The following is a 14,743-nucleotide window of genomic DNA, read 5'->3' as shown; positions in this document are numbered from 1 at the left end:
GTGTAGGTGGTGACCGGAAACGGGTGTGAAGAGCTTCTGGATGCGTGTCGTAGCAGGTCACTTCTCTCTGTCTTAACGTGTGAATACATGCATGACCGTTCTGCTGTGGATGATCACGATATATGGTCATCCTCGCCCAAGCCCACTTATGCCATGGTCATTGCTCAAGTTAAATTTGAACATTTGATGATGATGGAAAAGTAAGTATGCGTGTCTTGTTCCTTACACCCCCCACCCCCAGCCAGCCAACTCAATCACTCGCTTCTTAACTGAGTAACTTATGGACAGGGCAGTCCGGCCCACCATGTGCCCCTGTCAGTCAGCTGGACTGCCACCCCCTCATCTCCTCTTACCCCACAGGTTGGTCTCACCCTTTTTCTGTGGGTCTCACATTAGTCCCTGCTCTGTCTCCAGTCTTGACCAGCAACTGACGCCTCTCCACTGAGCATTTTATTGCAGTCTTACCTCGTTTCACATTTTACTCTACTGGACTGAAAGTCAACCTTGTCTTGGCCCCAGTTTTAAAAGGACATCGGGTTTTCTACAGATCATTTTGCCAGGAGTTGGGAACAAGTGTTTGGATTCCTGCTTGGAATACCACCTGTGCACTCGACCTTGCCTGTTGGATGCCATTCTCGGTGTCCATTCCTAGTGCTGAAATCTTTCTGAGTTTGTGTATGTGTCACTGTGCTTACGTTTGTGAGTGTTTAGAGGACAAACAGGCAAAAGCTGCAGTGCTGGAGTTCTGCAGTGATTTTATTCCTCTTGAGTTGGTCTCGTCTTGTCTGTGAACATGGCATCATTGAGGAGTTTGATTTTTGCGCTGCTCCTGGCGCTGCTTTGCTCCTTTCATACTCCAATGGCTCCCACTACAAAGGCACAAGATCTGCCATTCACCTCTGAGCAAGGACTGATGGCTGATCATGATGACGATGATGATGACGATGATGATGACGATGACGATGATGATGACGATGACGACGATGATGACGATGATGACGACGATGATGACGATGATGACGACGACGATGATGACGATGATGATGATGACGACGATGACGATGATGATGACGACGATGATGACGATGATGACGATGATGACGACGATGATGATGATGACGATGATGACGACGATGATGATGATGATGACGATGACGACGATGATGACGATGACGACGATGACGATGATGAAGATGATCATGAAGGTCAGTCACTTTAATAATGCACCTGTTGGCATGAATGAGTTACACATTTGCAATCTGCATTAACCATCGAGAGCATCTGGTTGATATTTAACCGTTGGAGCCTGAATGATGCTTCCTGATCAACTTTTCAACATATATCTACAGTGCTCTAGACAAATACACATCACATTCAGAAAGCTGTGATTGTTCTGAACATTTTGATACGCAACACATGGATATTATTTGTTTTATTATTTGGGGAATTTGTTAATGTGTTGTAAAGTTGAGAAAATGCCCTCAGGGTATGTTCTTGACACCTCTAAGGGTTAAAAACTGTGTCCAGTTTTTTGTCCCAGGTTGGGATATGTTAACATTATAGAATGTTACAATATAACGCAGGTGCAAATGTGTATGCATAATGGCTATGGTAAAGGCTGTGAAGGGGAGGAGCTAAGCAAACATTAGCCACTCCCCTCTTGTGGACAATACAACCTCATCATCTCTTCGGCAGTTTTTATTTTCCTATTGTGATCAGAGCTCATAGGACATTAGACTCCCTCCTCCACCCCTTTCCAGCTGTCCTTGATGTTTTGCTGTCTCTGACTTTGTGTTCTTTTCCCTGCTTAACTAGAGTTATGAGCACTCTGGGGAAATTGAACTGGCCCATCTGAAGTCCAACTGTCCGAAGTCCTTCGTACAGTGCTCTAGCTGTGAACTTGAGTACTGCAGGAGCACTGATTTGAGAGAGAGAATGAACCAAAAAAAACAAAACAAAAAAAAAAAAACACCAACAAACAAACAAACCTGTTGATTTGTGTTTCGTTTGAATGAATTCTGACGTTGACATTTGTTTTGGATCAGACTGACCTGTATTTGTGTCTTTATGTGAAACAGAGAAAGAAAGAGAGGCAGTGATATTGAGAGCATCTCCGGAGAAGCAAGCGGGCACTGGGGGTGGTGCAGGAGGGCCAACATTAAATCAGTTCAGATCACAAGTTTCTCTCTTTCTCCATATCTCTTAATCTCTTTCTTTCTCTGTGGAGTGTTGCTGCCACCTGCTGCTCAAGAAATGAACAGAATTGATTTTCCAAGTCGGCTGTGTTTCTAAAAGTATCTCTGAATGTCGTTAGGAACAATACAATGCTCGAACCTCAACTTTTTTTTTCAAACATCATGTTCTGAAACATTAGTTTAAGATATGAAGGAGAATTTTACATGTTACTTACAGTAGTGGGAAGTTTTGTTCAATTTTCTCCTTTTTGCTTTAATGACCTATTTGGGACTGGAAGAATTAAATTATTTGAATAATTTATTAACTGTCATTTATTGATTTCAAGACAAAAATGATGTACAACTCCTCATTTGTGATTAAGTGTGACAACACTGCATTTCCCAGAGAGAGAGTGTTTGGGAAAAGAGAGAAACATCTCTTTGTATACTTTGTCAAATAACACATTGTCAAGAGATGAAATGGTTGTCTGCTTTTTCTCTTCTGTCAACACTCACACGTGGAAAACATCACACCGACCACTGTCCACGTGTTTCACCAAACAAATCAAATGATTCCACCCTGGCCAAAAGGCAGGAGCTGGTGGTTTTGGATCTGACCTGTCACACCATGTGGAAGAACATCAGACCGTTTCTTCTGCCTGGTTCACTGAGATTGAGTGTTTGCTCCAGATTAAACTGTCATCATTCCCAGACTTGAACAACTTTCATGTCTCTGCAACTATCATTCGTCAGCAATAATCCCAAACATCAGAAATAATCCAAAGCATCAACACCAATCCAAAAGATCAACAATATTCCTAAACATCAGCAATATTAACAAACATCAACAATAATCCAAAACATCAGCAATACTCCAAAGCATCAACAGCAGTCCTAAACATCAACAATAATCCCAAAAATTAACAATAATCCTAAACATCAGCAATAATCCAAAACATCAGCAGTACTCCAAAGCATCAACAGCAGTCCTAAACATCAACAATAATCCCAAAAATTAACAATAATCCTAAACATCAGCAATAATCCAAATCATCAATTGCAATCCTAAACATCAACAATAACCCTAAACATCAGTAATAATCCAAATCATCAAGAGCAATCCTAAACCTCCTACACATAAGAAACAATAGTAAACATCAAAAATTATTGTAAACATAGACGGTAATCCAAAACATCAACAATAATCCTGAGCCACAGCAGTAATCTCTATTTTCAGCAATAACATCTAACATCAGCAATAATTCTAAACATAAAAAGAATCCAAACAACAACAGTAATCCATAACATCAACAATAATCATAACAACATCAATAATCCATAACATCAGCAATAATCCCTAACATCAACACTCAGTCACTCATCTTCAATCACTTACCCCAATTAAGGGTCATGGGGGGCTGGAGGCTATCCCAGCAGTCATAGGGTGTGAGGCAGGCTTACACCCTGGACAGGATGCCAGTCTGTCACAGGGCCACATATAGACAAACAAACACATTCACACCTGCACACACACCTGTGGACCATTTAAGGTTTCCAATCCACCTAACCTGCATGTCTTTGGATGTGGGAGGAAGCCGGAGCACCCAGAGAGAACCCACGCAAACACGGGACGAACACGCAAACTCCACACAGAAAGGCCACAGGTGGGAATTGATCCCCTGGCCTTCTTGCTGTGAGGCAACACTGCTAACCACTAAGCCACCACTGTGCTGGCCCTAACAACAATACTAAACATCAGCAATAACCCCAAACATCAACAGTAATCCTAAACATCAGCAATAATCCAAACATAAATAATAATTTCATGCATCAGCAATAATACCACTCATCAGCAAAAATCAGAAACGCCAGTAATAATCCCCAACACTAGCAATATCAGCAAACATTAGCAATAATCCAAACATAAACAATAATTTCATGCATCAGCAATAATACCACTCATCAGCAAAAATCAGAAACACCAGTAATAATCCCCAACACTAGCAATATCAGCAAACATTAGCAATAATCCAAACATAAACAATAATTTCATGCATCAGCAATAATACCACTCATCAGCAAAAATCAGAAACACCAGTAATAATCCCCAACACTAGCAATATCAGCAAACATGAGCAATAATCCAAACATAAACAATAATTTCATGCATCAGCAATAATACCACTCATAAGCAAAAATCAGAAACACCAGTAATAATCCCCAACACTAGCAATATCAGCAAACATTAGCAATAATCCAAACATAAACTGTTGGGAAAGTGTAGTGACACGGACCCACAACAGGGGGCGCAAATGAACGGTCAATAGATGAGCCAAAAAGTAATTTAATGTTGTGAATGTGCACAACGAACATACAGACAATCACAGAATATCATAACAGTCAATACACAGAGGTGACGTGTGGGCAGGCTCGAGGATAGAAGACGTCTGTCCTGAGAAGAGCCGGAACCACACGATTTCCGCCGCCCCAGAACCTGGTGAATACTGGAGCCGCCAAGTCCCGAATTCCCAGGTGATCACCGTCCCCGACTGTCGGATCTGGTACTGCTGGCGAAGAACAAAGACAGTCAAGTGTGGGTGTGTGTACACCCAGTAACAACAACGGTGGGAATGCCACCTCCACCTCTCATTCAATATGTTGCAGCGGTCTCAGCTGAAAAGGAGCGCCGTCTTGCACAGCCTCCTCACAAACGACCGGTTCTCCTGCAAATTCTCACAATAACAGAGTTACAAATCTCACAAAAAGGCTGAGAGTATTACCTCCTATGAAGTATGATATCTCGGCAACGAGGTGGAGATGACGTCTGGTCTTTATGGAGTGAGATGATGTTGAGTAGATGGGTGACAGCTGTCAAGAGGTAATGAGCGACAGCTGTCACCCCCGGCTGTGTCCATGGCGGCAGCGCCCTCTCGTGCCTGAAGCCCGCACTTCAGGCAGGGTGCCCTCTGGTGGTGGGCCAGCAGTACCTCCTCTTCTGGCGGCCCACACAACAGGACCCCCCCCTCAACGGGCGCCTCCTGGCGCCCGACCAGGTTTGTCGGGGTGTCGGCGGTAGAAGTCGGCCAGGAGGGCCGGATCCAGGATGAAGCTCCTCTTCACCCAGGAGCGTTCTTCGGGTCCATACCCCTCCCAGTCCACCAAGTACTGGAACCCCCCGACCCATCCGACGGACGTCCAGGAGCCGGCGCACCGTCCAAGCCGGCTCCCCGTCGATGATCCGAGCAGGAGGCGGCGCCGGTCCGGGAGCACAGAGGGGTGAGGTGTGGTGAGGTTTGATGCGGGACACGTGGAAAACCGGATGGATCCGCAGTGAAGCCGGGAGTTGGAGCTTCACTGCGGCAGGACTGAGGACTTTGAGGATCCTGAAGGGGCCAATGTACCTGTCCTGAAGTTTTGGGGAGTCCACCTGGAGGGGGATGTCCGTCGTGGAAAGCCACACCTCCTGCCCGGGCTGGTAAGCAGGGGCCGGGGATCGCCGGCGGTCTGCATGGGTCTTCGCCCTCGTCCGGGCCTTCAACAAGGCAGAACGGGCGGAGCGCCACACCCGACGGCACTTCCGCAGGTGGGCCTGGACCGAGGGCACACCGACCTCTCCCTCCACCACGGGAAACAACGGGGGCTGATACCCCAAACACACCTCAAATGGGGAGAGGCCGGTGGCAGAAGACACCTGGCTGTTATGCGCATACGCGATCCAGGCCAGATGGTTACTCCAGGCCGTCGGGTGCGCGGATGTGACGCAGCGGAGGGTCTGTTCCAAGTCCTGGTTGGCCCGCTCTGCCTGTCCGTTCGTCTGAGGATGGTACCCGGACGAGAGGCTCACGGTGGCCCCCAGTTCCCTGCAGAAGCTCCTCCAGACGTGTGAGGAGAACTGGGGACCACGATCAGAGACGATGTCGGAGGGTATCCCATGCAGACGGACGACGTGGTGGACCAGGAGGTCTGCTGTCTCCTGGGCTGTTGGGAGCTTCGGGAGGGCCATGAAGTGGGCCGCCTTGGAGAATCGGTCCACTATCGTGAAGATGGTGGTGTTGCCCCGGGACGGCGGGAGGCCCGTGACGAAATCCAGGCCGATGTGGGACCAGGGGCGATGAGGCACCGGCAGCGGCTGGAGGAGTCCTTGGGCCTTCTTATGTACTGCCTTGCCCCTGGCACAGGTGGTGCAGGCCTGGATATATTCCTGGACGTCGGCCTCCATAGACGCCCACCAGAAGCGCTGCCGGACAACTGCCACGGTCCTTCGCACCCCTGGATGACAGGAGAGCTTGGAACTGTGACAGAAGTCCAAGACTGCAGCTCTGGCCTCTGGTGGGACGTACTGACGGTTCTTCGGACCGGTTCCAGGGTCCGGGCTCCGTGCCAGGGCCTCCCGGACGGTCTTCTCCACGTCCCAGGTGAGGGTGGCCACGATAGTGGACTCCGGAATGATGGGCTCTGGTGGATCCGACAGCTCTGTTTTGACTTCGTCTTCATGTACCCGGGACAAGGCATCCGATCTCTGGTTCTTGGTCCCGGGGCGATAGGTGATCCGGAAGTCGAAACGCCCGAAGAACAGTGACCAGCGGGCTTGCCTGGGGTTCAGCCGCTTGGCGGTCCTGATATACTCCAGGTTCCGATGGTCAGTGAAAACCGTGAACGGCACAGACGCTCCCTCCAACAGGTGTCTCCACTCCTCAAGAGCCTCTTTCACCGCAAGGAGTTCTCGATTGCCGACGTCATAGTTCTGTTCAGCCGGGGTCAACCTGCGGGAAAAGTAGGCACACGGGTGAAGAACCTTATCGGTCTCTCCGCTCTGGGACAGCACGGCTCATATCCCTGAGTCAGAGGCGTCCACTTCAACCATGAACTGGCGGCTAGGGTCGGGCTGCACCAAAACTGGCGCAGTAGAGAACCGTCGTTTCAACTCCTTGAACGCGGCTTCGCACCGATCCGACCAGGTGAAGGGGACTTTTGGAGAGGTCAGGGCCGTCAGGGGGCTAACTACCTGACTGTAGCCCTTAATGAACCTCCTATAGAAATTAGCAAAGCCGAGGAACTGTTGCAGCTTCCTACGGCTTGTTGGTTGGGGCCAATCTCTCACCGCCGCAACCTTGGCCGGATCAGGGGCGACGGAGTTGGAGGAGATTATAAACCCCAGGAAGGACAAAGACGCGCGGTGAAACTCGCACTTCTCGCCCTTCACAAACAGTCGGTTCTCTAACAACCGCTGCAGGACCTGACGTACATGCTGGACATGGGTCTCAGGATCCGGAGAAAAGATGAGAATATCGTCCAGATATACGAAGACGAATCGGTGCAGGAAGTCCCGCAAGACGTCGTTAACCAAGGCTTGGAACGTCGCGGGGGCGTTGGTGAGGCCGAACGGCATGACCAGGTACTCAAAGTGACCTAACGGGGTGTTAAATGCCGTCTTCCATTCGTCTCCCTTCCGGATCCGAACCAGGTGATACGCATTCCTAAGATCCAGCTTAGTAAAGATTTTGGCTCCATGCAGGGGGGTGAACACGGAATCTAACAATGGCAACGGGTATCGGTTGCGAACCGTAATCTCATTCAGCCCCCTGTAATCAATACATGGACGAAGTCCGCCATCTTTCTTGCCCACAAAAAAGAAACCTGCCCCCATCGGGGAGGTGGAGTTCCGGATCAGCCCGGCAGCTAATGAGTCCCGGATGTAGGTCTCCATTGATTCGCGCTCAGGTCGTGAGAGGTTGTGCAGCCTGCTGGACGGGAACTCAGCGCCTGGAACCAAATCAATGGCACAATCGTACGGACGGTGCGGGGGAAGGGTGAGTGCCAGATCCTTGCTGAAGACGTCAGCAAGATCGTGGTACTCAACCGGCACTGCCGTCAGATTGGGAGGGACTTTGACCTCCTCCTTAGTCTGTGAACCGGGAGGAACCGAGGATCCTAAACACCCCCGATGGCAGGTTTCGCTCCACTGAACCACCACCCCAGACGGCCAATCAATCCGGGGATTGTGCTTCAACATCCATGGGATGCCCAAAATCACGCGGGAGGTAGAAGGAGTCACAAAAAACTCAATCTCCTCCCGATGGTTTCCAGACACTACCAGAGTTACTGGTTGTGTCTTGTGTGTGAGTAAAGGGAGGAGGGTGCCATCTAGTGCCCGCACCTGCAATGGCGAAGGAAGCGCCACCAGAGGGAGCCCTACCTCCCTTGCCCATCTGCTGTCTAGCAGATTCCCTTCTGACCCCGTGTCCACCAGTGCTCGGGCTTGAAGGGTTAAATCCCCGCTCAGGATTGTGACTGGGAGTCGTGTGGCAATTTGTGTGTGTCTCACGTGAATGGTTTGACCCCTCCTTAGCCCAGTCTCTAAGGGCGGTTGTTGTCGTTTTGGCCGTTTGGGGCAGTTTCTCTGTGTGTGCTCAGTTGAGCTGCAGAGAAAACACTCTCCACGGATCAGCCTCCCCATTTTGGCCCTGTGCGTTTCCCTAACAATGTCAGCAGGGGGAGCTGTTGCCCCACAAAGCGCTGCGGCTGTGGAGCGTGGGGAGGGCGGCGCCTTATCGAACCCGGAAGGGAGAGGGGCGGCGCGTATCCGGTCACGTCCTTCGCCTCGCTCCCGACGGCGTTCCTCCAACCGATTGTCTAACCGTATAACGAGATCGATAAGCCCATCTAAATCCCGCGGTTCCTCCTTAGCTACCAGCTGCTCCTTCAGAACCAACGACAGTCCGTTTACGAAGGCGGCGCGGAGCGCAACGTTATTCCAGCCGGACCTCGCAGCCGCGATGCGGAAGTTGACTGCATAAGCGGCTGCACTCTCGCGTCCCTGTCTCATTGACAGCAGCACAGTTGAAGCGGTCTCTCCTCTGTTAGGGTGATCAAACACTGTTCTGAACTCCCCCACAAATCCAGTGTATGCTGATAACAACCGTGAGTTCTGTTCCCAGAGCGCCGTAGCCCAGGCGCGTGCTTTACCCCGAAGCAGAGCAATCACATAAGCTATTTTACTAGCATCTGACGCGTACATGACGGGACGTTGTGCGAAGACGAGCGAACGCTGCATAAGAAAGTCCGCGCACGTCTCCACACAACCTCCGTACGGCTGAGGAGGGCTTATGTATGCTTCAGGGGATGGTGGGAGGGGTTGTTGAACCACCACTGGAACGTTTATATCCTGCACAGGGTCGGCAGGAGGACGAGCCGCAGCAGCGCCCTGAGCGCTCGCCGCCATCTGTGCGGAGAGAGCCTCCACCCTGCGGTTCAGGAGGATGTTTTGCTCAGTCATTTGATCCAACCGAGCCATAAAGGCGGTGAGAATGTGCTGCAGCTCACCAATCACGTCTCCTGCAGAAGCCTGCGCTCCCTGCTCTCCCATTGGTCGTTCAACAGCTGGGTGACGCCCCTCGGAGTCCATGACGCTGGCCGAGATATCCTGTTGGGAAAGTGTAGTGACACGGACCCACAACAGGGGGCGCAAATGAACGGTCAATAGATGAGCCAAAAAGTAACAATTTAATGTTGTGAATGTGCACAACGAACATACAGACAATCACAGAATATCATAACAGTCAATACACAGAGGTGACATGTGGGCAGGCTCGAGGATAGAAGACATCTGTCCTGAGAAGAGCCGGAACCACACGATTTCCACCGCCACAGAACCTGGTGAATACTGGAGCCGCCAAGTCCCGAATTCCCAGGTGATCACCGTCCCCGACTGTCGGATCTGGTACTGCTGGCGAAGAACAAAGACAGTCAAGTGTGGGTGTGTGTACACCCAGTAACAACAACGGTGGGAATGCCACCTCCACCTCTCATTCAATATGTTGCAGCGGTCTCAGCTGAAAAGGAGCGCCGTCTTGCACAGCCTCCTCACAAACGACCGGTTCTCCTGCAAATTCTCACAATAACAGAGTTACAAATCTCACAAAAAGGCTGAGAGTATTACCTCCTATGAAGTATGATATCTCGGCAACGAGGTGGAGATGACGTCTGGTCTTTATGGAGTGAGATGATGTTGAGTAGATGGGTGACAGCTGTCAAGAGGTAATGAGCGACAGCTGTCACCCCCGGCTGTGTCCATGGCGGCAGCGCCCTCTCGTGCCTGAAGCCCGCACTTCAGGCAGGGCGCCCTCTGGTGGTGGGCCAGCAGTACCTCCTCTTCTGGCGGCCCACACAACAATAAACAATAATTTCATGCATCAGCAATAATACCAATCATAAGCAAAAATCAGAAACACCAGTAATAATCCCCAACACTAGCAATATCAGCAAACATTAGCAATAATCCAAACATAAACAACTATTTCATGCATCAGCAATAATACCAATCATAAGCAAAAATCAGAAACACCAGTAATAATGCCCAACACTAGCAATATCAGCAAACATGAGCAATAATCCAAACATAAACAATAATTTCATGCACCAGCAATAATACCAATCATAAGCAAAAATCAGAAACACCAGTAATAATTGCCTACATCAGCAATCAATAAACAAAAGCAATCAATAATCCTTAAGATCATCAAAAAACCCAAACAGCAGCAATAATCTCTAATATCAGCAATAGTCCTTAACATCAGCAACAATCCTAAACATCAGCACTAATCCTAAACAACAGCAATAACCCCAAAGATCAGGAATAATATGAAACATCAACAATAATCTCTATCATCCAATATCAGCAATAATTATAAACAGCAACAGCAATACAAACATCAACAATAATCATCAATAATACCTCTCAACAGCAAAAATCAGAAATACCTACAATGATCCCAAACAACAGCAATAATCCTAACATAAACAATAATCCTACACATCAGCAGTAATTCCAGACATCAGAAATAATGCCAAAATCAGCAAACAAACACAGGCAATAATCCCAAGAATCACTAATCATCCCAAATATTGGTGGTAATCCCCAATTTCAGCAATAATCCTAAATGTCAAAAAATAATCTCAAACACAAACAATAATCCCAAACATCAGCAATAATCACAAAATAAAACATTAATCCCAATCACCAATAAACCCATGCATCAGTAATAATTCAAAGAATCAGCAATAATCTCAGTCTTCTAAAACAATCTAAAATATCAGTGATGATCCCAAACATCAACAATAATCATAAATAGATCTCTCCATCATAGTACAGTTTCTGTGTTTGTTTTGGACTGTAACATAATGAAATAAGATCCTCACAATCTTTAAACATCACAATAGAGTTCATCTCACTGTTTTTTTAATTGTCTAATGTTATATTTTACAGTTCTAACCTTTATCACACAACTGCTATCTGGGATTGATTACAAGGTTCAGCTGTATGTAGCTTTTAATATTTATATTAATTTAACTTCTTCACAAATAGTTTATTTCTAAAATCCTGAATACATTTATCATATTTTTTTCTATATTTTTTGTCATTCTCTTTATGATACAAGTACTGTGTAAAAGTTGTAGAATTTTGATGATGTATTTCATCTTTTACTTAAATCCTCTACGTTACAATGTTAACAGGTCAAAAGAAAATTGAATTTAAATTCTTACTGTTCTTTATACCAAAATCAACATGTAAGATTTGTTTTATTTTATTTTATTTTATTTTGTGAAAGAAACAATTGCCGGCCTGTCCCCGCCTCACACCCTGTGGCCGCTGGGACCAGCTCCAGCTCCCCTTATTTGGAGTAATCAGGTTTAAAAAATGAATGAATGAAACTGTTCTTACGCAACAAAACTAATTTTTTAAAATGTTTTTATGCTGGTACGTGATACAGATGCTCCCGATTACATATTGTAAAAAATTATGTTAAAATATGTTAATGTATATTTTAATTTATGTTAAATATGATCATGAACTTCAGACCACCTAGTTAAGAAAACCTGAAAAAGACTTTAATGGCACATGTAAGGGGCCATGTGATGACCACACCCCACTCTATTATATGTCATGCCTTGTTTTGTTTTTAACAAACAGCAATCACAAAAACTACACACAAGATGCTAAAAAAACTGTTTAGTAACAAACCAACTGCATGTGTGCTGTTGTCCAGATGTGTGGATGTACAAAGAATTTTCAAAACCTTTTCAGGATTGTATGTATTTTCTTGTTGCTTTATTCCTATTCTTGATTTCACTGTCAACAACGATAAGCTGGTTTTGTGTTTCGGTGGGTTTGTGTTGTCCGGCTGTACTGGAGCTTCTGCTTCTTGAGTGATTGAGTCTGAGTGTCAGCCCGGCCATTTTCAGAAATGTTTATGATGACTGTATTACGTTCAACGGCAGCAGATGATGACGATGATGATGACGACGATGATGATGATGATGATGACTCCTATCATGAAGGCTCTTTGTGCGCATTTTGTGAATTCTGTGAGGTATGTCCAGTTCAATCCAATCCAACCTTATTTATACAGTAACTTTGTAAAGCAGATAAACAAGGCAAAAAAACAACAATAAATCCAAAGACAAAGAAAGAGGCACTTTGAGCAAGAACACACCACAATTATGCTGTGTTAAAAGCCAAGGAATAAAAACACAGTTTTATGAGTGTTTAAAAACAGGCAATGTGGGGACCGACTTCACATAAGAGGGCGCTTATTCCAAAGCCTGGGAGCTACAGTTGAGAAAGGTCGAGTCTTCAGTCATGTTTTAGTGAAGACAAAGAGCAGCTGATCCACAGACCACAGTGGATGGACACTGCCACACTGCCATGAACACTGCCATTTACTGGATGGGAGTGTGAATACCAATTGCCACACATTTGCTATAAAGTGCTGAATTACTTAACAAACAGAATTTTTTTTTTTTCAAATTGCCTTTTTTTACAAATGAAAAAAACCTGACATATTTCCAAATACAGATTTATTTGTAAAAACCAACACACACGTTACAGTAACTTGTGTGTTGGTATTTACATAAATATAAACCGACCAACCACTGATGACAGGAAACTCATTTTCCCATAATGACTTTTGTCATGTGTATCTGTAAATGCTCAAACCTTCCAAATTAGTGCATTACTTTAAAACTAAAACATATAGCTGATATTTTCACTTTGTAAAAATGACAGAGGTGACGTTAATGAACTTGTCTGGAATTAGTTTAAAATTTTAACAATAACTCAAAACTGCGTTGCTGCGTCTACAAGACTGTATGGCTGTGAAAATAATTTATTTTTTTCCCTCTCCCCCTTTTTTTTCCTTTCTGGTTAGCAGGTTTCTTCAGAATCAGAATCAGAATCACAATCAGAATTGCCTTTATTGTCATAGTAATTTGCATTGCAGCGAGATTTAGTGCAACTCCAAAAAGGTGCTTTCCGTGGTGCGAGTAATTTTTAGTTAAATAAAAGATAGTGAAATTTAATGATAAATTATTCCGAGTATATGTACAACTAATATAAACATAAGGTAAAATAAAATAATATAAAATAAAATGTGAACCAAGTAAAATGTAAAACGAGAATTATATACAACTGTGGAATCATATTGCACGGGAATATTGCACATGGTTTACAGATATTGCACAAGAAACTTGAAAGGTGCAGATTAGAGTGATTTGTTATTGTTCAGTGCAGTGATCGCTCTGGGGAGAAAGCTGTCCCAGAGTCTGTTTGTCCTAGTTTTGATTGACCTATACCGTTGGCCGGAGGGTAGTAGGTCAAACAGGTGGTTGCTGGGGTGGGATGTGTCTTTGCTGATGTGTCTTCAACGCAATGTTGAAGAGATGTCTCATTGAAGACAGTCCCTCCACACCCAGAGCCTTCAGCATTTCTGGACGGATCTCATCAACCCCCGGGGCCTTGCCATTGTGGAGTTGTTTGACTACCTCAGCGACTTCCACCAGGGAAATTGATGATAATCCGCCATCAGCTTCCAGCTCTGCTCTGGTCTGATGCAGGAGTTCCTTAAAGTGTTCCTTCCAGCGTCAGATTACATGCTCAGTTGAGGTCAACAGAGGATGTAGACAACTTGGATGGTTCCCCGTTTTCCCCTCCTGAGGTACCTCAAGGTCTGCCAGAAGCACCTTGGTGTCAACCGAAAGTCCTTCTCCATGGTTGCTCCAAACTCCTCCCACACCAGCTGCTCTGCCTCCCCCACAGCAGAGGCTGCCACCCTTCGGGCCTGTCACTACCTTGCAACTGCCTCCGGAGTCCTCCGAGATAACATATCCCCGAAGGCCTCCATCTTCAGTTGGGTGGCATCCCTGTCCACCAGTGTCCACCATGCTGTTTGAGGGTTGCCACCCCTTGAGGCACCTAAGACCTTCAGGCCACAGCTCCCTGCTGCAGCTTCAGCAATAGAAGGTTTGAACATTGCCCATTCTGGTTCAATGACCCAACCTCCACAGGGATGCTAGAAAAGCTACGTCGGAAGTGTGAGTTGATGATCTGTTGGACAGTGGGCTCCTCCAGATGTCCCCAGTTCACCCACACTATCCATTTGGGCTTATCACATCTGTCCAAAGTCCTCTCCCACCCTCTGATCCAACTCACCACCCGATGGTGATAAGTTGACAGCTCTGCCCCTCTCTTCACCCAAGTGTCCAGAACATGTGGCCTCTGATCAGATGATACA

General features: G+C 46.5%; 1 protein-coding gene across 1 annotated transcript in view; it reads left to right on the top strand.

Moving 5' to 3' along the window:
- The first annotated feature begins 369 nt into the window (after positions 1-369).
- LOC117528783 (pheromone-processing carboxypeptidase KEX1) overlaps positions 370-14,743 on the top strand; it is a 38,664-nt gene continuing 24,290 nt past the window's right edge. Inside the window, exons 1-2 of the mRNA XM_034191408.1 lie at positions 370-1,205; positions 12,396-12,544. Of these exons, the coding sequence (XP_034047299.1) occupies positions 794-1,205; positions 12,396-12,544 (561 nt within the window). The 5' untranslated portion in view covers positions 370-793. The remainder of the gene's footprint in view (positions 1,206-12,395; positions 12,545-14,743) is intronic.

Source organism: Thalassophryne amazonica, chromosome 16 (assembly GCF_902500255.1).
Source record: "Thalassophryne amazonica chromosome 16, fThaAma1.1, whole genome shotgun sequence".
Lineage (NCBI taxonomy): Eukaryota > Metazoa > Chordata > Actinopteri > Batrachoidiformes > Batrachoididae > Thalassophryne > Thalassophryne amazonica.
Note: the sequence above shows the minus strand (reverse complement) of the source record. Positions and strands in the feature narration are given on the sequence as shown.